We start from the raw sequence: 20549 nt of genomic DNA, 5'->3' as shown, positions 1-20549 counted from the left end.
CAGCCTTAGGCCTTGTACAGACGAGCGAACATGTCCGATGACCGTTTTTAATCGGACATGTCCGCTCCGAGATTTTGGTCTGATGGTTGTACACACCATCAAACCAAAATCCCTGCGGACAGACAGCGCGGTGACGTGGCGGTGACGTTGATGCCGCCACGTCCGCAAACCCGGATGTTCAATGCTTTCACGCATGTGTCGAATCACTTTGACGCCATGCGCGGGTTCTCGAGCCAGCGGACATGTCCGATGAGTCGTACTGACCATCGGACATGTCCGACGGACAGGCTTCCAGCGGACAAGTTTCTTAGCATGCTAAGAAACTTTTGTCCGCTGGAAACCTGTCCGCTAGGCTGGAAAATTGTCCGGTCGGCCCTACACACGACCGAACATGTCCGCGGAAACTGGTCCGTGGACCAGTTTCAGCAGACATGTTCGGTCGTGTGTACGAGGCCTTAGAGACCATACCCAGGCCCCACAATCTCTGGATGTTCTGGAAATTCAAATAACCCATAACTTCTGTAATGTACAGTGCACAAAAGCCTGGTTGCACAGATGAGATGTTATTGTAGAATTTGGGAGATTTATTAACAATTTGGGTCTTTTCTATTGTGTTACCGGTTCTGCTAGGCATGAAGCATCAAATTTGGTCTCTACACAAAGCAGAACAACAGATAAAACAATTACTCTTAGACCCCTTTCACAGTGGGGCGGTTTGCAGGCGCTATTGCGCTAAAAAAAGCGCCTGCAAACCGACCTGAAACAGCGGTCGCTGTTTCTCCAATGTGACTACCCGAGGGCTAGCAGGGGAAAAGTTCAATACTGAACCTTAGAGAGCATTACTTTACAAAAAGAGTAGTTGATGCTTGGAACAGACTTCAACAGAGGTAGTGAGTCAGCCAATCGTACACGACAGTGTCCCCCATGCTTGGGATAAACACAGGTTTATACTCAAAAAAAATATTTTTAAAAGATTTAAAAAGACAAGATCAAAATCCCTTTTTCGGGATCATAGGATAGATACCTAAAATACGATCATTTGAACAGCTGCCATAAGAGATCCAAGATGTTTTTCTTTAAAAAAAAATAGTAAGTATTGATAGAATGAATTATATAGGGCTTCTTTCATCATCTTTTTATTTTAATTTACTAATCTCAGTCAGATGTTTGAAAAGAGTGTATTCTCTGGCTAAGATTTTAACTCAGCAGTTGTTATTCAGTGAGGCTGAGCTACTCTGGTAAAATACAGATAAACACAAGATTTGTTATACAGTAAAATGAATATGGTACAACAAGCATGTAAAATGTGAATTGCATAGATTAAATGACTTTAGGGGAAAGATTATAACAATAATCTTCAATATGTACTCACACCCTTTCTATTTTTGGGATTGTGTTGAGGTCGAGTATGATATAAGTACCTTTAAATACATTTACAACTGTTGCATCAACTAAAATGTTGTTCCCTGTGAAACTCTTCACTAAATAATGGCTGGCACTTCCTTTTTTTACAGGGCTTTATGATGGAAAACCGAATACCAGGCTTGAAATGTGACTCTGATGTCTTTGTCACATTTGAAGGTGACAACGTTGTTATGCTACAGGTGAATGATTTGTCTTTATTACTGGTGCTTTGTGATTTATAAATGTTTGCTTATGTCATATAGAGTGTCTTGATCCAGCAAGGATTAAGTAACTCTGGATCATGTTTTTACTTATCTACACAAACTCTTAACATCACAGCACAGGTTTGTCAGGGTTGAGTTAAAGGAGAAGTACAGCCAAAGCTTGTTTGGCTGTACTTCTCCTGTGCATCACAGGAGTGCAATTCGTTCTGCACTCCTGTGACCTGTTTTCAGCAGATAGCGGGCTGAATCCCGCTGTCAGCTGATGTCACAGAGCCGGTCCAGGATGGGGAAAAATCTTAACCATATGGTCAGGATCCACCCACATGTCTGGACTGGCACCCGTCTCAGCCTCTCAGGGAGGCTGAGCCTAAGCCAACCACTCCCGCCCCCTCCACAGCCTAGCACTCCAGTGAGCGAAGGGGGGCAGAGCAGACAGCAGTGACTGACCGTCACTAGCTCTGCTCGCGAAGCTCTGAGATCCAAGCGATCAGCTGTGTTTGATCATTCGGTTCTCAATCTTAGAGCCAGAAGGGGACAGATGCAGGATCGGACCGATGCTGCATCCACTCAGGTAAATATAATTCTTGAAAAAAAAAAAATCTCTTGTAATTTGCATTATACAGGAGGGAGATATTAGTACTACCGTGTTGAAAGGAAGGGGGGGGGGGGGGGGGCGGGGGCAAATGTTTAATATACAGTTAGATGTTCTATGCAACTGTATCTAAATTTCGTAGTCTACATGTAATGTTCCCAACTAGTCTTTGAGACTGTGTATTTCAATCTCTGGATGTTCTGGAAATTCAAATAACCCATAACTTCTGTAATGTACAGTGCACAAAAGCCTGGTTGCACAGATGAGATGTTATTGTAGAATTTGGGAGATTTATTAACAATTTGGGTCTTTTCTATTGTGTTACCGGTTCTGCTAGGCATGAAGCATCAAATTTGGTCTCTACACAAAGCAGAACAACAGATAAAACAATTACTCTTAGAACCCTTTCACAGTGGGGCGGTTTGCAGGCGCTATTGCGCTAAAAAAAGCGCCTGCAAACCGACCTGAAACAGCGGTCGCTGTTTCTCCAATGTGACTACCCGAGGGCTTTCACACTGGAGCAGTGCACTAACTAGCAGTGCACTAAGTCCTGTTAGCTGCATCTTTGTAGCGGTGAAGGAGCGGTGTGTTTACCGCTCCTCCATCGCTCCTTTCAATTGAAAGCAATGGAAAACTGCAGCTATACAGCTGGCAATGCTCCTCTGCAGAGGCGGATCACCGGCGGTATTAACCCTTTTTCGGCCGCTACTACTTACTTTAATACTTTAATTTTCAATGTGTGCAGCCATTAATATTTTCTTCCACTTGTGCCATAAATACTGTATTATTTCTGAAACGTTTTTATGAATCACTCTAACCTGTATTGTGCTAAACCCATCACCAACATTCAAATACTCTCAATTTGTGGCTTGAGCCAATATAAATCAGAGGTCTCATGCTTTCCCTTTAAACAGGGTAAGAAGATATGTCAGAAGTGTTCCCCTCTGCTGTATACGGATGGCATTCAATCCACAGGAATCCTTGTATATGGTTGTATATAAGAAGCTCAAAAAAGAAGAATATATATATATATATATATAGTGCCCTGCATATATTTAAGATTTTTTTTTTTATTCAAAATAAACCCCAACATTAAAGACCTAACTTAAAAAGTGAACATTTGCTGTTGCTCATCAGATTACATGCAAATGCATTAGAAATGGCTCACGTAAGATAGCGGCCCGCACACTTTTTGTTTGCGACATGATGTCATAGGCTCCTCCCAAACATATCATATCCTATTTAAAGGGAAAGCCCATGAGATCTGATTTTTATTGGGTCAAACGACAAAGTGAGAGTATTGGAATGTTGGCAATGGGTTTTGCACAATATAAGTTGGAGTGATTTACAAAAGCGTTGCTGAAAGAATACAGTGTTTATGGCAAGTGGAATAAAATAACAATGGACACTGATATTTTAACATGTAATTGAATAACTTTTATTTAATAATAATTGTGGACTTGCACAGTTGATTTGAGTTTTTTGGATATGATTTGTGGCATTATATGTTTATTAATGGTTTATTTTTGTATCTATTACTGCGTGGCACTATGCAAAAAAAAAAAATTGCTTTTCACACGAGGGAACACATTGGGCCTGATTTACTAAGCTATGTGCGCTGCGCTGGTTCATGCATTAATTAGTACTCCGGGTGGAGGCTTAATCAGGCGCATGAACCAGCGTAGCAGCCGGCGCATTGAAACTAATATGTAAAGCCGCGCCGAACTCCCTATAGAAGTCTATGGGAGAAATCAAAAGTGTTCATTTTAAAGGCTAATCTGCAAGTTTTGTCCTAAAAAGTGTTTGGGGACCTCAGTCCTGCCCCAGGGAACATGTATCAATGCTTTTTTTATTTTTTAAAACGGCCGTTTTTTCGGGAGCAGTGAAATTAATAATTCTTAAAGTGAAACAATAAAAGTGAAATATTCCTTTAAATTTCGTACCTAGGGGGGGTGTAATGTCAGCATGTGAAATAGCGCATTTTTCCCGCACTTAGAACTCCCCCTGCACAAAGTGACATTCTGAAGGAAAAAAGTCATTTAAAAATTCACACGCGGCTATAATGAATTGTCGGCTCTGACAATTCTAAAGGGATTCATTCATAAAACAAACAAAAAAAATGTGTAGGGGTTCCCCCAAATTAAATTACCAGGCCCTTCAGGTCTGGAATGTATATTAAGGGGAACCCCGCCGTAAAAAACAAAAAAAAAAAAGACGTGCGGTTCCCGGCAAATATCCATTCCAGACCCTTCAGGTCTGGTGTGGATTTTAAGGGGAACTCCACCCCAAATTGAAAAAAAAAATGGCGTGGAGTCACCCTAAAAATCCACACCAGACCCTTATCCGAGCACGTTGACCTGGCCGGCCGCAGAAAAGAGGGGGGGACAGAGTGCGGCCCCCCCCCTCTCCTGAACCGCACCAGGCCACATGCCCTCAACATGGGGAGGATGTCCCCATGTTGATGGGGACAAGGGTCTCATCCCCACAACCCTTGCCCGGTGGTTGTGGGGGTATGCGGGCGGGAGGTTTATCAGAATCTGGAAGACCCCTTTAACAAAGGGGACCCCCAGATCCTGACCCCCCCCCTGTGTGAAATGGTAATGGGGTACATTGTACCTCTACCATTTCACCCCAAAAAAAATGTCAAAGTGATAAAAATGACAGTAGCCGGTTTTTGACAAATCTTTTAATAAAGTCTTCTTTTCTTCTTTCCTTCGGGGTTCTTCCGCTGCTTCTTCTCGTCCACATCTTGCCCGACATCTTCTTCTATCTTCTCCGTCCGTCCTTCCGCCTTCTGGTACCGCATCTTGCCCGTTGTCTTCTCCGTCCGCCTCCTCGTCCGCATCTTGGGTCTTCTGCGGTCTTCTTCTCGGTCCGCCACCTTCTCGTCCCCTGCGTTTGAATTGTAATTGGCCGCCGTTTTCCCGCTCCTGGGACCCGCCCCCCTCTGACGCCACAAGTAAACTCCTTAGAAGGTCATGTGCGTCAGAGGGGGGCGGGGTCACATGAGTGTGACACGGCGGGAACTTCTTCTCCGGGCGGCGCGATTGAAATTGAATTCCCCCGCTGTGTGACGCTCTGCGACCCCGCCCCCCTCTGACGCACATGACCTTCTAAGGAGTTTACTTGTGGCGTCAGAGGGGGGCGGGTCCCAGGAGCGGGAAAACGGCGGCCAATTACAATTCAAACGCAGGGGACGAGAAGGTGGCGGACCGAGAAGAAGACCGCAGAAGACCCAAGATGCGGACGAGGAGGCGGACGGAGAAGACAACGGGCAAGATGCGGTACCAGAAGGCGGAAGGACGGACGGAGAAGATAGAAGAAGATGTCGGGCAAGATGTGGACGAGAAGAAGCAGCGGAAGAACCCCGAAGGAAAGAAGAAAAGAAGACTTTATTAAAAGATTTGTCAAAAACCGGCTACTGTCATTTTTATCACTTTGACATTTTTTTTGGGGTGAAATGGTAGAGGTACAATGTACCCCATTACCATTTCACACAGGGGGGGGGTCAGGATCTGGGGGTCCCCTTTGTTAAAGGGGTCTTCCAGATTCTGATAAACCTCCCGCCCGCATACCCCCACAACCACCGGGCAAGGGTTGTGGGGATGAGACCCTTGTCCCCATCAACATGGGGACATCCTCCCCATGTTGAGGGCATGTGGCCTGGTGCGGTTCAGGAGAGGGGGGGGGCCGCACTCTGTCCCCCCCTCTTTTCTGCGGCCGGCCAGGTCAACGTGCTCGGATAAGGGTCTGGTGTGGATTTTTAGGGGGACTCCACGCCATTTTTTTTTTCAATTTGGGGTGGAGTTCCCCTTAAAATCCACACCAGACCTGAAGGGTCTGGAATGGATATTTGCCGGGAACCGCACGTCTTTTTTTTTGGGGGTTTTTACGGCGGGGTTCCCCTTAATATCCATTCCAGACCTGAAGGGCCTGGTAATTTAATTTGGAGGGACCCCCTTTTTTTTTTTTTTTTTAATGAGCAATGACTCTATTCTTTATAGCCATGAGTACTTTAACCACTTGCCCACCGGGTTAATTCTGGCACTTCTCTCCTTCATGTGAAAATCACAATTTTTTGGCTAGAAAATTAATCAGAACCCCCAAACATTATATATTTTTTTTTAGCAGACATCCTAGGGAATAAAATGGCAGTCATTGCAATACTTTTTGTCACACCGTATTTGCGCAGCGGTCTTACAAGCGCACTTTTTTTGGATAAAAATCACTTTTTTGAATTAAAAAATAAGACAACAATACATTTTGCCCAATTTTTTTCTATATTGTGAAAGATAATGTTACGCCGAGTAAAATGATACCCAACATGTCACGCTTAAAAATTGCGCCCGCTCGTGGCATGGCGTCAAACTTTTACCCTTTAAAAAACTCGATAGGCGACGTTTAAAAAATTCTACAGGTTGCATTTTTTGAGTTGCAGAGTAGGTCTAGGGCTAGAATTATTGCTCTCACTCTAACGATCGCGGCGATACCTCACTTGTGTGGTTTGAATACTGTTTTCATATGCGGGCGCTACTCGCGTATGCGTTTGCTTCTGTGCGCGAGCTCGTCGCGACGGGGCGCTTTAAAAATTTTTTTTGGGGTTTTCTTATTTATTTTTATTTAGTTTTATAATGTTTTACACTGAAATAAAAAAATAAAAAAAAAATTATCAGTTTTCTTCCTATTACAAGGAATGTAAACATCCCTTGTAATAGGACTAGTGTGTGACAGGTCCTCTTTATGGAGAGAGGCGGGGTCAATAAGGCTGGAAAGCATGGTATTGAAAAAAAAAAAAAAAGATCTCATGCTTTCAGCTGCAATCATGTTCGTTCACCACAGTGGTGTAGTGTATAGCACTTTGACCTAGCAGCAAAAGAGTCGTTGGTTCGAATCCCGCCCGTGACAGCATCTGCATGGAGTTTGCATGTTCTCCCTGTGCCTGCGTGGGTTTCCTCCCACAATATAAAAACACGCTGTAAATCGGTTCCGGTCTAAATAAGCCCTAATATGCAGTAGTATATTAAGGTTTGGTTCTGCCCTAGGCCTGACTACATATCTGCACCTCCTAATAGAAAAATGACCCACCCCTTCCTGTCAAGGTCACACCCTGTTTTTGTATAACCCCGCCCAGTAATTTTCAGGGGACCCACACACTAGTTCTGGGGGGGCACTGGATTCCCTTAACCACTTCCATACCAGGCACTTACGCACCTTCCCGCCCAAGCCAATTTTCAGCTTTCAACACTGTCGCACTTTGAATGGCAATTGCGCGGTCATACAACACTGTACCCAAACAAAATTGGCGTCCTTTTTTCCCCACAAATAGAGCTTTCTTTTGTTGTTATTTGATCACCTCTGCGGTTTTTTTTTGCGCAACAACTAAAAAAAGACTGCAAATTTTGAAACAAAAAAACCTTTTTCTTTTTTTAGGTTAATTTTTTTGTAAATAAGTTTTTCTCTTTCAATTACGGGCACTGATATGGCGGCACTGATGGGCCCCGATGAGATGGCACTGATGGACATCGATGAGGTAGTACTGACGGCACAGATGAGGTGGCATTGATTGGCGGCGCTGCTATGCGGCACTGATGGGCACTCATAGGCGGCACTGATGGGCACTCATGGGCGGCACAGATGGGCGGCACTTATGGGTGGCACTGATGGATACTTATGGGCGGCACTGATGGATACTTATGGGTGGCACAGGTGGGCACTGATAGGTGGGCACTGTGCATGGATGGGCACTGTGGGGTGGCACTGATTTTCCCAGTCAGTGCCCATTTGTGGGCACTGATTGGCATCTTTTTTCTTATTTTTTAATGCTTTTTGTTTTTTTGTTCTATATTTTTTTTGTTTTTGCACACCCTGGTGGTCCAGGGTGGGCATCCCTGGTGGTCCAGTGTGGTGATCCGAGGGGGGGCTGCGCTGATAAACAATCAGCGCGAACGCCCCCTGTCAGGAGAGCCGCCGATCGGCTCTCCTATACTCGCGTCTGTAAGACGCGAGTGAGGAAGAGCCATCGATGGCTCTTCCTGTTTACATCGTGATCAGCCGTGATTGGACACGGCTGATCACGTGGTAAAGAGTCTCCGTCTCCGTGAGAGACTCTTTACCGAGATCGGAGATGCAGGGTGTCAGACTGACACCCCGCATCACCGATCGCCGCGCTGCGTGCCCCCACAGGCGCGTGCGGCATGAAATCCTGCAGGACGTCCTGTCAGGATTGTGTAACCACTTCCCGGACGTAAATTGGCCATAGGCTGGGCGGGAAGTGGTTAATTTGCATAGTTTTTCTCTCACTTCCTGTTTGGCTATGGGGCAGGAAGTGAAGGCAAATCTCCCCAATTGGACACAGATAATACAAAATAAACTGACAGGGCCTATAACCCTCCCTCACTCTATCCAAAATGAAAGAAAATAAAACTTGTTGATTATAGTTCTTGTCAGGGGCGGACTGACCATTGAGTCACTCGGGCACTGCCCGAGGGCCCCATGCCACTAGGGGGCCCCATCCGGGTTGCCAGGCTCAGTAAAACCAGGGACAGTATGTAAAAATCTGTGTTTTTTTTAGATCTGTCCCTGATATGTCCGAAAATGACATGCTTTTAATGTGAATATCCCAAGATTTTAGCTGCCCGCCTCTGCACTACCTCCTGGCGTGGTGGTCATCTGTAAGCCAGAGGGGCCCCATAATCTTCTATTGCCCGGGGGCCCCATGAGTTGTCAGTCCGCCCCTGGTTCTAGTTTAAGCACAAATTTCATAGAGTTTTATTGAGAGCCCTAAGAAAATATAACCATGCCAATAGGCCAGGATAGAGCGTTGCTAATATGTAGGAATGTGTGTGTTAGAGCACCCCACCCAATGTTAACTAAAAAATTATTAATTTGCAAATAAGTATTATCTGCTCATTTTTTTGGGGATGTCTGCACCCCTGATAGTGACAACATTTGTGAGGTGTCTTCACCCTTTCTAATTCATTCACTTCCTGTCACATAGCCAAACAGGAAGTGAGGGTAAAACCTTACTAATATATTTTCTTGTGGACACAGATCAATCTAAATAGTTTCCCATTATGTAAATTGCACTCTAGCATTTTGCTGTGTACACCCCAAATTATTAGGGATCTTGGACTTTGGGGTCCATTTACTAAAGGCAAATCCACTCCTACAAGTGCAAAGCAAGGAAGAAAACAAAACAACTTTGCTTCTACAGGATTGGATGTTAAAACCATCAGTGCTTCCTCTCTGATTTTCAGCAACTATGCTTGTACTGCAGAGTGGCTTTGCCTTTACTAAACCCCAAACTAAATAATCATTTGGGGCAGGGATCCTCAAACTACGGCCCTCCAGCTGTTGTAGAAATACACATCCCATGAGGCCTTGTAATGCACTGACATTCACAGACATGACTAGGCATGATGGGAATTGTAGTTCCTGAACAACTGGAGGGCCGTAGTTTGAAGACCCATGATTTGGGGTGTACACAGCAGTGCAATTTGCTTAATGGGGACACTAGTTAGATTGACCGGTGTCCCCAAGAAATGACACTGGTAGGGTTTTAACCTCACTTCCTGTTCAGCTGTGTGACAGGAAGTGAAGCCAATTTTAAGAAAAGGGACACAAAGCTCAACACAAAAATAAAAAAACACAAAGCAGGGGTTCTAACACTCACTTGGCTTCCCTCAAACACCCACAATTTGAATAGGATTGCCTTGCGCTAGATTTAAGCACAGTGCTGTAAATCAGCACGTCAAGCCTGTCCACCAATAGCAAACCCCCCCCCCCCCCACAGGCCATGTTTGCAGGTTTTCCTTCATCTTGCACATGTGCTTTAAAATAGTCTGGACAGCAATTCTTGATAAGAGAAATCCCCAAAACATGTCCTGTCGGGGGTACTTGAGGGCTGAGGACCACTGCAGAATAAATAAAATACTTACCAGTTTTTGTCTTTAAAGTCAGGGAGAATAAACATGGCAAACATTTCATGATTACACACCAGGAAAGAAGCTTAGACAAAAATCACACATAATTTGTTAGGCCCAAACCTAGTTCAGCTGCAGCTGTCAACATATGTAGCATGAAAAAGTAACAAAAGACAAACTTAACAATTTTAAAGTAATTTTTATTGGTCAACAAAACAAGGAAAGCAAAAAAAGACAAACAAAAATACATTTCAAAATTCTAATTAACCATAGCTTTACACATTTTTCATAAAATAAGGCCACATAGACAAATACATCAAAGTGAACATTATTTAAAAATAAACCAAAACCATTGGCAAAATAAAACAAAACCCATGCAACAAACCACATTTGTGTTTAGCAACAGCATTTCTGCCAGCCTGCCCCTTCTGAGGGCAGCTGAGGAATGATCGATCCAAGCTTTTTATAACAGTGCTAGTAATGAATCAATTGAAATCACATGAACAAATTGCAGTCTCTAGTTTGGGTGAGCTTGTAATTGGGCACACCTGCAATTAATCCAAACCACGCTCTATGAGCATCCAATGAGTGTTTTTCACCTTTTAAAAAGAAAGGATATTTTTTTTCTAAGTGTTTGAGCATGCTCAGTTCATCACACATGTAGGAACCAAGCTGCAATGGAATGAGAGCTTTTTTTTTTTGTTTCCCCTGATCTGATGCTTTCCAGCCTGAAGGGGAGGTGTTAAAGACAGAAGTAAACACGCACATTTAATAATCTATTTGTGTGAAAAAAAAGGTTGCCAATTTTGTTTGGGAGCCACGTCGCACGACTGCGCAATTGTCAGTTAAAGCGACGCCGCGCCGAATCACAAAAACTTGCCCGGTCATTGACCAGAAATATGGTCCGGGCTCAAGTGGTTAAAATTTAACAAAACACAAAAGTGAGCCCAATTTTTGGGGATAATGTGAAAGATGATGTTACACTGAGTAAATAGATACCTTACATGTCACGCTTTACTATTGGAAACACTCCTGCAATGGGGCCAAAATGAATTCCGTGAATATCCCCATAGGCGACCTTTTATATTTTTTTCCATGTTACCAGTTTATAGTTACAAAGAAAGTCTAGTGGTAAAAGTATTGCTCTCGCTCTAACGCACGCGTCAATACCTCACATGTGTGGTTTGAACGATGTTTATATATGTGGGCGGGACTTGCGTAAGTCCCGCCCACATATGTAAAAAATATTTTTACTTTTTGCTATAATAAATATCCCCAAAAATATATATTCAAAAAACTAAAAAACCCCTCAGTTTAGGCCGATACGTATTCTACATCTTTTTGGTTCCAAAAAATCGCAAATAGCGTTTAGTGTTTGGTTTTTGCAAAAGGTATAGCGTCTACAAATTTATTTTTTTTGTTGTTTTAACTAGTTATTGGGGCGATCAGCGATTTTTATCGGTACTGCGACATTATGGCGGACACATCGAACACTTTTTTGGAACCATTGGCATTTTTCTAGCGATCAGTGCTGTAAAAAATGCATTGCTTACTCAAAAAATGCCACTGGCAGGGAAGGGGTTAACACTAGGTGCGAGGGAGGGGTTAAATATGTTCCCTGGGTGTGTTCTAACTGTAGGGGGGGGGATGGGACTGACATGTGTAAATGACAGATCGCTGTTCATGAAGGGGAACTCCAGACCCCCCCAAAAAAAATAAGGTGGGTTCCCTCCAGGTGCATACCAGGCTCTTAGGCTTGGTCTGGAACATAAGGGGTTAAACCGGGGCCCAAAAAAATAGCGTGGGCCCCCCCCCCAAGATCCAAACCAAGCCCTTATCCCAGGCACGCAGTCTGGTCAGACAGGAATGGGGGTGGGGACGAGCGAGCGCCCCCCTCCCTCCTGAGCCATACCAGACCACATGCCCTCAACATGGGGGAGTGTGTGCTGTGGGGGAGGGGGGCACTGCCCCCCCCACCCCAAAGCACTCTTGCCCCCATGTCGATAGGGACAAGAGCCTCTTCCCGACAACCCTGGCCGTTGGTTGTCGGGGTATGCGGGCGGAGAGCTTATCAGAATCTGAGAGACCCCTTTAATAAAGGGGTCCCCAGATTCCGGCCCCCCACCCTATGTGAATGAGTATGGGGTACATCGTACCTCTACCCATTCACATGGGGGAAATGTAAAGTAAAAAAAAAAACACCACACAGAATAAAATATTTTATTAATCTGCTCCGGAGCCCCCCCTTTCTTCTTTAGCTCTCTTAGAAGGGGGGGTTTCTTCTCTCCCGATCTTCCGCCGGGACCCTGGGCTTCGGTGATTTCTGCCGGGGGAGGGCGCCATCCCTCGGTCCTCTCCGGAGCCTTCCGCCGGATGCCCCCACCCCATTTAAGCTCTTTTTCATTAGGGAGGGGCATCCGGACTTCGGGGTCTTCTGCCGGGGGATGGCGCCTATCCCCCGGTCTTTCCGGTGCCTTCCGCCAGGGTTCCGGTCTTCCTGGTCTTCTGCCGGGGGTGCGCCAACTCCCCGGTCTTTTCTCTTCTGTCTTCTCTGCTCCCTCTTCTGCCTGGCTCCCCCGCGGAGCCAGGGCTTTCTTCCGTCTTCTTTATTCTCCCTTCCTTCTTCTGCCTGTCTCCTCCGGGAGCACAGGGCTTGTCTCCGCTGTCTTCTTCCTTCTCTTCCATTGGATGTTGACACGACGAGGTTCCGCGCTGACATGCCGTGTCAGCGGCGGGCATGGACTTATATAGGGTAATGCCACCATGTGACCTCAACCCATGTGACATCACATTCCCTGGGCATGATGGGAATGTGATGTCACATGGGTTGAGGTCACATGGTGGCATTGCCCTATATAAGTCCATGCCCACTGCTCAGACGGCATTCCAGCGCCGGACCTCGTCGTGTCAACATCCAATGGAAGAGAAGGGAGAAGACAGCGGAGACAAGCCCTGTGCTCCGCGGAGGAGACAGGCAGAAGAAGGAAGGGAGAATAAAGAAGACGGAAGAAAGCCCTGGCTCCGCGGGGGAGCCAGGCAGAAGAGGGAGCAGAGAAGACAGAAGAGAAAAGACCGGGGAGTTGGCGCACCCCCGGCAGAAGACCAGGAAGACCGGAACCCTGGCGGAAGGCACCGGAAAGACCGGGGGATAGGCGCCATCCCCCGGCAGAAGACCCCGAAGTCCGGATGCCCCTCCCTAATGAAAAAGAGCTTAAATGGGGTGGGGGCATCCGGCGGAAGGCTCCGGAGAGGACCGAGGGATGGCGCCCTCCCCCGGCAGAAATCACCGAAGCCCAGGGTCCCGGCGGAAGATCGGGAGAGAAGAAACCCCCCCTTCTAAGAGAGCTAAAGAAGAAAGGGGGGGCTCCGGAGCAGATTAATAAAATATTTTATTCTGTGTGGTGTTTTTTTTTTACTTTACATTTCCCCCATGTGAATGGGTAGAGGTACGATGTACCCCATACTCATTCACATAGGGTGGGGGGCCGGCATCTGGGGGCCCCCTTATTAAAGGGAGCTCACAGATTCCGATTAGCCCCGCCCGCATACCCCGACAACCAATGGCAAGGGTTGTCGGGAAGAGGCTCTTGTCCCTATCGACATGGGGGCAAGAGTGCTTTGGGGTGGGGGGGCAGTGCCCCCCTCCCCCACAGCACACACTCCCCCAGGTTGAGGGCATGCGGTCTGGTACGGCTCAGGAGGGGGGGGGGGCCGCTCGCTCGTCCCCTCCCCCATTCCTGTCCGGGCCAGACTGCATGCTTGGGATGAGGGCTTGGTTTGGATCTGGGGGGGACCCCCGCGCCGAATCGGCGCGGGTTTAACCCCTCACGTTCCGGACCAAGCCTAAGAGCCTAATGTAGCCCTGAAGGGGGACCCGCGCCGATTTCAAGTTTGAAATTTGGCGCCGAGTTCCCCTTCAGGGCTGAAAACAGCTCGGAGATTCCCGTGCGCCGCGTCACGCAGCGCATTCACGGGTACGCCGCTTGGTATTTACCAAGATTTTCACGGCGTACTGACAGGGCGCACGGGAATCCCTGACTTTTCTCTCTGCGCATGCCCAGTATGCAAATGAACCTCCCGAGGTTCAGGCGCACTGTGCAAGCGTACGGGGATCTGTTTTCAAAAAACACTTTCCCTTTCAATTCGGCCCGCCAAACACTTCAAAACACATGTCACTTCACTTCCCCTGCATCCCCCCACCTCCCCCCTTAATAAACTCCCGCCCGAACCCCCGCAATTTATAGTTTAATGTGCCGTGCGCCAGGTCTGTACTGGTGCACAATGCACCCTCTCCTGGGCGCACGGAGCACATTAGTAACTAGGGAAATACACTGCACTAGCAGCGTATTTCTTTAGTAAATGGCCAAACGGCTGCTACTCCTGCTTTTACTCCATGAGTCATGGAGTAAAGGCTTGGTAAATCAGGCCCATTGAGTATATGCAGCAGTATCTGGGTGTATAATCAAATACACATCTTTCTTGAGGCAATTTGCACGTTCACATTCATATATAGTTCTTTCTCAACAATTTTGGTGTCACTACACTCTCACCATAGTCATTGCACTGATTCTTCTAGTTCCTGCTGATTTGACAGAATATTTTTTTTTTTAAAGGTTAACTTTTTTTATTGTTTTTATAAACATAACAAACAATAGTTACACAGGTGTATAATCCTACCGAACATCGCTTCAGTCAAAGTGCAATACAATTATCAGGTGTACCGGTAAACATTGTGAAACAGCATACAGAAAATGTCATCACGTAGCACAATCTACCCTAGTCAGGGCCTAGGCACTGGCAGTTTTGGAACCATAATATCCCTATTAAAAGCTGTACCCTAGGGGGCAGGCGGTACGGTACTCTCTGAGTTAACCCAGGAGTTTGGAGAACTTTTTTGGGCATCCTCTAGCTTCATATGTTAACTTATATAGTGGTATCGCTTGGTTGATAATGGTAAGCCAAAAATGTATATTTGGTTTGGACTGAGATTTCCAGTGCAGTCGGTTTTTTAGCGTAAAACAGCACTATGCGTATGAAGGATTGTACGTTTTTGGATAAATCAATGTATCCCAGCAGACATCTAAGAGGATTGCAAATATTAGGAATCTCAGCTACAGAGCTGATGAAAGCGGTAACATCCTACCAGAACTTCCTTATCGGAGCACATTCCCACATCAGATGGAAGAATGAGCCATCGGCCATTCCACATCGAGTGCATAAAGGAGTGGATAATCTCTTTAATCTATACAACAAATATGGTGTAAAATATGATCTATACAATAGTTTGGTCTGGATCACCTTGTCCCTTGAGGAGATGACTGAGGGCACCTGCAGGGGAAGAATCTCTCCCCAGATCTCCTCCGTCAGCTCAGGTATATCTGCACGCCATCTTTTTTCAATGGTGGTAAGCCTAGTGGTCGTGGAGTGGAGTAGAGACATATAGTAAGACAAAACTATTTTGGTGTGGGAGGGGTCAGTCAGTAAGTTTTCAAGTGGGGAAGTTTGCATCTATGTTTCGTAGTTCGAATTGTGCAGCAGCGGTATGTCGTATCTGTAGATATTGGAAGTAGGCTGTGTGTGGGAGTCCAAAGTCTATCTGGAATTCCGCAAAGGAGTGGAACGTAGTGTCTGTAAATAAGTGTGATATTGTTTTTACCCCTTTCTTGAACCAGTATCCCCCTGTCAGTTCTGATGAAATTCTGGTAGGCTTGGGTTTCCCCATAGTGGAGCGTTGGGTGAATATATAGCTGGGGTACTGGGTGGTAACATAAACTCTAAAGATCTGCAGGGTCATGGCCCCTTCCCTCCCCCTAAGCGACAGACGGTTCTGGAGAGATTCATATGAGGTGAGGATGGCCGCCTCTAGGGCAGCAGCTTCATTGTTGGCCTCAGGATGAAACCACCAATGGGCATGCGCCAGTTGCGAGGCAATATAGTACATTTGGAGACAGGGGAGTGCCAGGCCCCCCTCCAATGTAGGTAGCTGTAAAGTTTGCTTAGCGATCCTCACTACACCGCCCTTCCAAACGAAACTGGTGATTATGGAGTCTATCTCTTTAAATTTTGCGATTTGACAGAATTTCACTGATCACTGACTCTGTTCATTCATAACTGTCACTGAGCATTGTAAACTGTGTTTATGATGCTTCAGTTTATGAATGGAGAGGAGCCACTGCCTCCTGTCCATTCATTTCAGTGCAGCTGAGGCTGCAGAGAAAGGGACTGGGGAATCTCTGCCCTCAGTCCCTTTCCCTGTCTCAAAAGGGAGAAGTCCCTGATATCTCACCAAAGCCAACCCCCAACACAGCTAATAAAAAATAATAAATAAAAAAAGATTTGTAATGGATAAATATTGAAAATATTAATTTGTATAAAATAAAAACACACTGACTCCTCCCTCCCCCAAAAAAAGAAAAATGTGGTAACGGATACTACAAGGGCCTTGACTTAAATGAACTGTCTACACTTGTTTGTAGACCAGATTGTTCCAGTTGAGAAAAGTGGTGGAAAAGTCAGGCTTAAATGAAGATATTGTTCTGTACTTATTTGGAACCTGTTTTAGACAGTCCAAATTTAAACAATGATAAAATGTATATACATTTTTTTGTCATAAAAAAGTTCTGACAAGTGCTATACAGGTCCAGGGCCATAATCCAATTCTATGCTTCCCAGACCTTGAAGATCATTTCAAGGGTATGCCCACCAACTAAAGCACAGCCTGGACTTTTAATAGGCCCAGCATCATGGATAAGGTAAGATGGGTTTTTCTTGAATGTTCCTGGCATTTATTAACACTATACGCAAGGCATAGCACATTATATGGTTTAGTGGGCAGAGTGTGCAGTTTATTGTGGTAAGCCCTGCCATTTTGTCTCTAACGCTCCTCGACATCTGACCTTAGTATCAGAACAATGACGGCTGCGTCTTGTCTTTCGAATTACTTTTTCCACCGCCTGCTCAGCCAAGAATGCACGCAGTAAGTTGCTTCATTCTTGTGGCGATCTACAGAGACACAGCCACAGGAATTCGGTCAGAGTCTGGGCTATAGTGACTCCTTCTGCAGACATGAAAAACCCAATCTATTTCATATTTTTGAACTGTGAGAACCCCACTGAGGATCCCCTCTCTAGCAATGGTGAATCACAGGTTTAAGGGAGCTGAGGTGAAAGCACCAAATATAATGCACTCTGCTGATGGCCTACGAGGAGGAGTGATAGCTGTTTAGCTGGTTTTCTTTTTCATTTCCACCCCCCCCCCCCCAAGCGTCAACTTTAAAACCAAAGTAGGTGTTCATGAGACCAATACCTTCTTTTTTTTACCTGAAGTGGTCTCCTCTTTCCATCTAAATAAAGACATCGTCCTGCTTCCATCTGTCCTTCCCCAAAACATGACAAGGGAACTACCTTACATTATTTGAATGTGATTAGGGCTTTTAGTGTATACTGAACAGCCATGGCCTCCTTTCACAAAACTGATTCACTTTTTCTTCATCCTGAATGTTCTTGCACACCCTGTTTGCCACTCTTTCCAATCAGACCTCAATCTACCAGGGGCTGTTGATGACTCCTGTTTTTTTCCAAAACAAGTATCTATATCAGATTGGCAAGGCTGCCACCTGCCACCTGGTCCTCTGGTAAAACATTCTCTAAGTTCTACCAGGTGGTGTAATCGCTTAGCGCCGTAATGCGTTCCATGCTAGAACGCAGCACGGCAACCGCGCAATGACGTCATCGCCCGGCGCCGCGTGCGTTCTAGCCTGGAACCCGGAAGTGATCAGCGCGTGTTACACACGCCGTTCTATTATTGTCAGCCGTAGCTTGGTCACGCTACAACCACTGGTGCCATCGCTCCCCATGCTGCAAACCAATCCAGGCTGCAATTCCTGCGTTATATGCTACTACATTAACTGCATCAGACTGCCATTGCCGGGGACAACCTAAGAGACCTTCCGTGCTCACAACCTACACTATGGATTCCCTTGTTTCACTTGTAGTACTATAGAAAGATCTGCTGCATATATACCTTATAAAACAATTGCTATTATTAATTCGTTGCTATTAACATACTACTTGGGACTGACTGCTGTGTTTATGGCTGTTTGCTGAGGAGCATCTTAAAGGGACATATACTTTTAAATGACCTGAGCTATATTTGCCTTTCTTACACAATTATTAATTGCCTTTCCAATTCCTATTTACTACGTGGTTGACATAAGTTGTAACTTCTTTATAGGCACTCGCCCTAAGTTGCTGAACATGTTCGCTTAAACTTTTCTATGCTAAGGGTTGAATGTATTTCATACCAACTCCCTTAGTGGCTTAATGCACTTCATTATGTTTAATTGATATGATGTAGAGAACCCCCAAACTCCTGTTCTGTTTGGAGTGACGCCTGGGGTCCCGTACTGATGCTCACTTGCATATAGAAGTGCATTGGAATCTTGATGTGTATGCTATAATTTTAAACGCTAAGGTTTGGTCGCATGTTGTAATACGTCCAACCTTAGTAGCTCAACGCCTTTCCTTATGTGTGTGAGAGATGATGTAGAGAACCCCCAAACTCCTGTTTGTGTGGAGTGACGCCTGGGGTCCAATACTGAATTCTCACATAGAGAAGTGCATTGAAATCCTTGCTAACCGCAGTTGTGGTTCACTCTGTTCACCAGAGCTGTTACAGAATAATAGAATCTTATCATGAACTCAGCTGAACTTGCAAACCATGTTGTCACCCTTACTCAAAGGGTAGACGCTCTCGCTCAAACTGTACAAAATCTACAAGCAGAAAATCAGGCCTTGCAAGATTTAGTTGCCTTGACCCCAAATTTGCCTCGTCTCCCCCCTGAACCTAAGGTTAACCCACCTCCTCTTTTTTCTGGTGATCCAAAGATGCGTGTAAATTAATGTTTGAACTCGTACTTTTCCCAATCATAGGATTAAGGTGCTCACACTTATATCCTATTTAAATGGCGAACCTCGTGCTTGGGAAAATACCTACCTAGAAAAAGAGGATCCAATCCTAAATTCTTGCCCACAATTTTTAGCAACTATGGCCTCGTACACACACGACCGTTTTCCTCGACAGAATCCATCAAGAAACTTGGTGGCAGAGCTTTTTTGCAGAGGAAAACGGTCGTGTGTATGTTTTTCATCGAGAAAACTGCCGTGGAACTCGATGAGAAAAAAAGAGAACAAGTTCTCTTTTTCCTCGTCGGGAGTTTCAATTTCCTCATCGTGTTCCTCGTCGGGCTGGTTTTCGACGAGAAACACGTTCGTGTGATCCCAATTTTAGGTCATCAGGTTAAAATTACTAATGAAGTTGGAACAGTTCACGTATAAAAAGTGAATGTTCATATTTGAAAATGTATGTTCACATTTCAAAGAAAGTGGTCACTTAGGCCTGGTACACACGGGCCAAATATCAGCTGGTTAAACAGAAACTGTCCGACATTCGGCCTCTGTGTATGGCAGCCTGTCTGACAGAGGCCAGCCAAACATGCCAGAAAAACATCTGTAGATCGGCATCTGCTCAGGTCTCTCAGCCAATAGCTGTGAGTGCTGACCGTTGTGTTCTGGTGGGGGGGGGGAGTCCCCCTGTAAGAACACAATAGCTCAGTGGGGAAAAAACTGAGGACCTCACTGTACTAACCACCTGCTGTTAGTACAACAAGCTCCTTCTGAGCTCCTCAGTTTTCTTTCTTTCAGCCCGCTGGATTGAATTAAAAAAAAAACTGATAGTGTGTACCATGCTTTTGTTTACTGAGCAACATGCAGCACATGATTGGATATTCAAAGTAAAGCTTCACCTTATTTACTAAGTGGACATTCACTTTTGCAGTCTGTACACCTATAATAAACCAACCCCAGCTTTCTGTACACTTTGAACTGCAAACAAATTACAAAAACAAAAAATACAAACCACCTAGCTTTAAAATAAATAAGTTGGAATCTAACAGTCTTGAGGCTAATTTACCACATAATAGTGACAGCATAATTTTGCTTTTGAAGTGGTATTAAAATGTCAGAGGTCCCTTGTGGTGTTTGACTTTTGTGCAAGTATTGTGGCAGGTCTGTATGAGTCATTGTGCCCTGTGTAATTATTATACTTTAGTGATTGAGAACTTTTAGAGTTTTCAATTTTTTTTTCATTAAAAATTGTATTTATATCTCCTATCTCATTTGAGAACAAGCACATTACAATGGAATAGTGAACTGAATTAAAAATTATATTAGTTATTCATATAATTGATAAAGCACCCCTTTTAATGAAATTCATAAGAATGTAACTATACCAACCTATTATACCGTGCAAACTAGCAAAAGTATACCCGTTCCAGAGTGGGCAATGTTGGAGGATATTATAATCCATGTCTAATAAGCATCTTAAAGGGCAGTAAGTGTAGGGGAGCAA

General features: G+C 45.1%; 1 protein-coding gene across 1 annotated transcript in view; it reads left to right on the top strand.

Moving 5' to 3' along the window:
• ACOXL (acyl-CoA oxidase like) overlaps positions 1-20549 on the top strand; it is a 456283-nt gene that overhangs the window by 247330 nt on the left and 188404 nt on the right. The window contains exon 13 of the mRNA XM_040351094.1: positions 1515-1604. Within this exon, the coding sequence (XP_040207028.1) occupies positions 1515-1604 (90 nt within the window). The remainder of the gene's footprint in view (positions 1-1514; positions 1605-20549) is intronic.

This window comes from Rana temporaria, chromosome 4 (genome assembly GCF_905171775.1).
Source record: "Rana temporaria chromosome 4, aRanTem1.1, whole genome shotgun sequence".
Lineage (NCBI taxonomy): Eukaryota > Metazoa > Chordata > Amphibia > Anura > Ranidae > Rana > Rana temporaria.
This window is presented reverse-complemented; position numbering and strand designations above follow the sequence as displayed.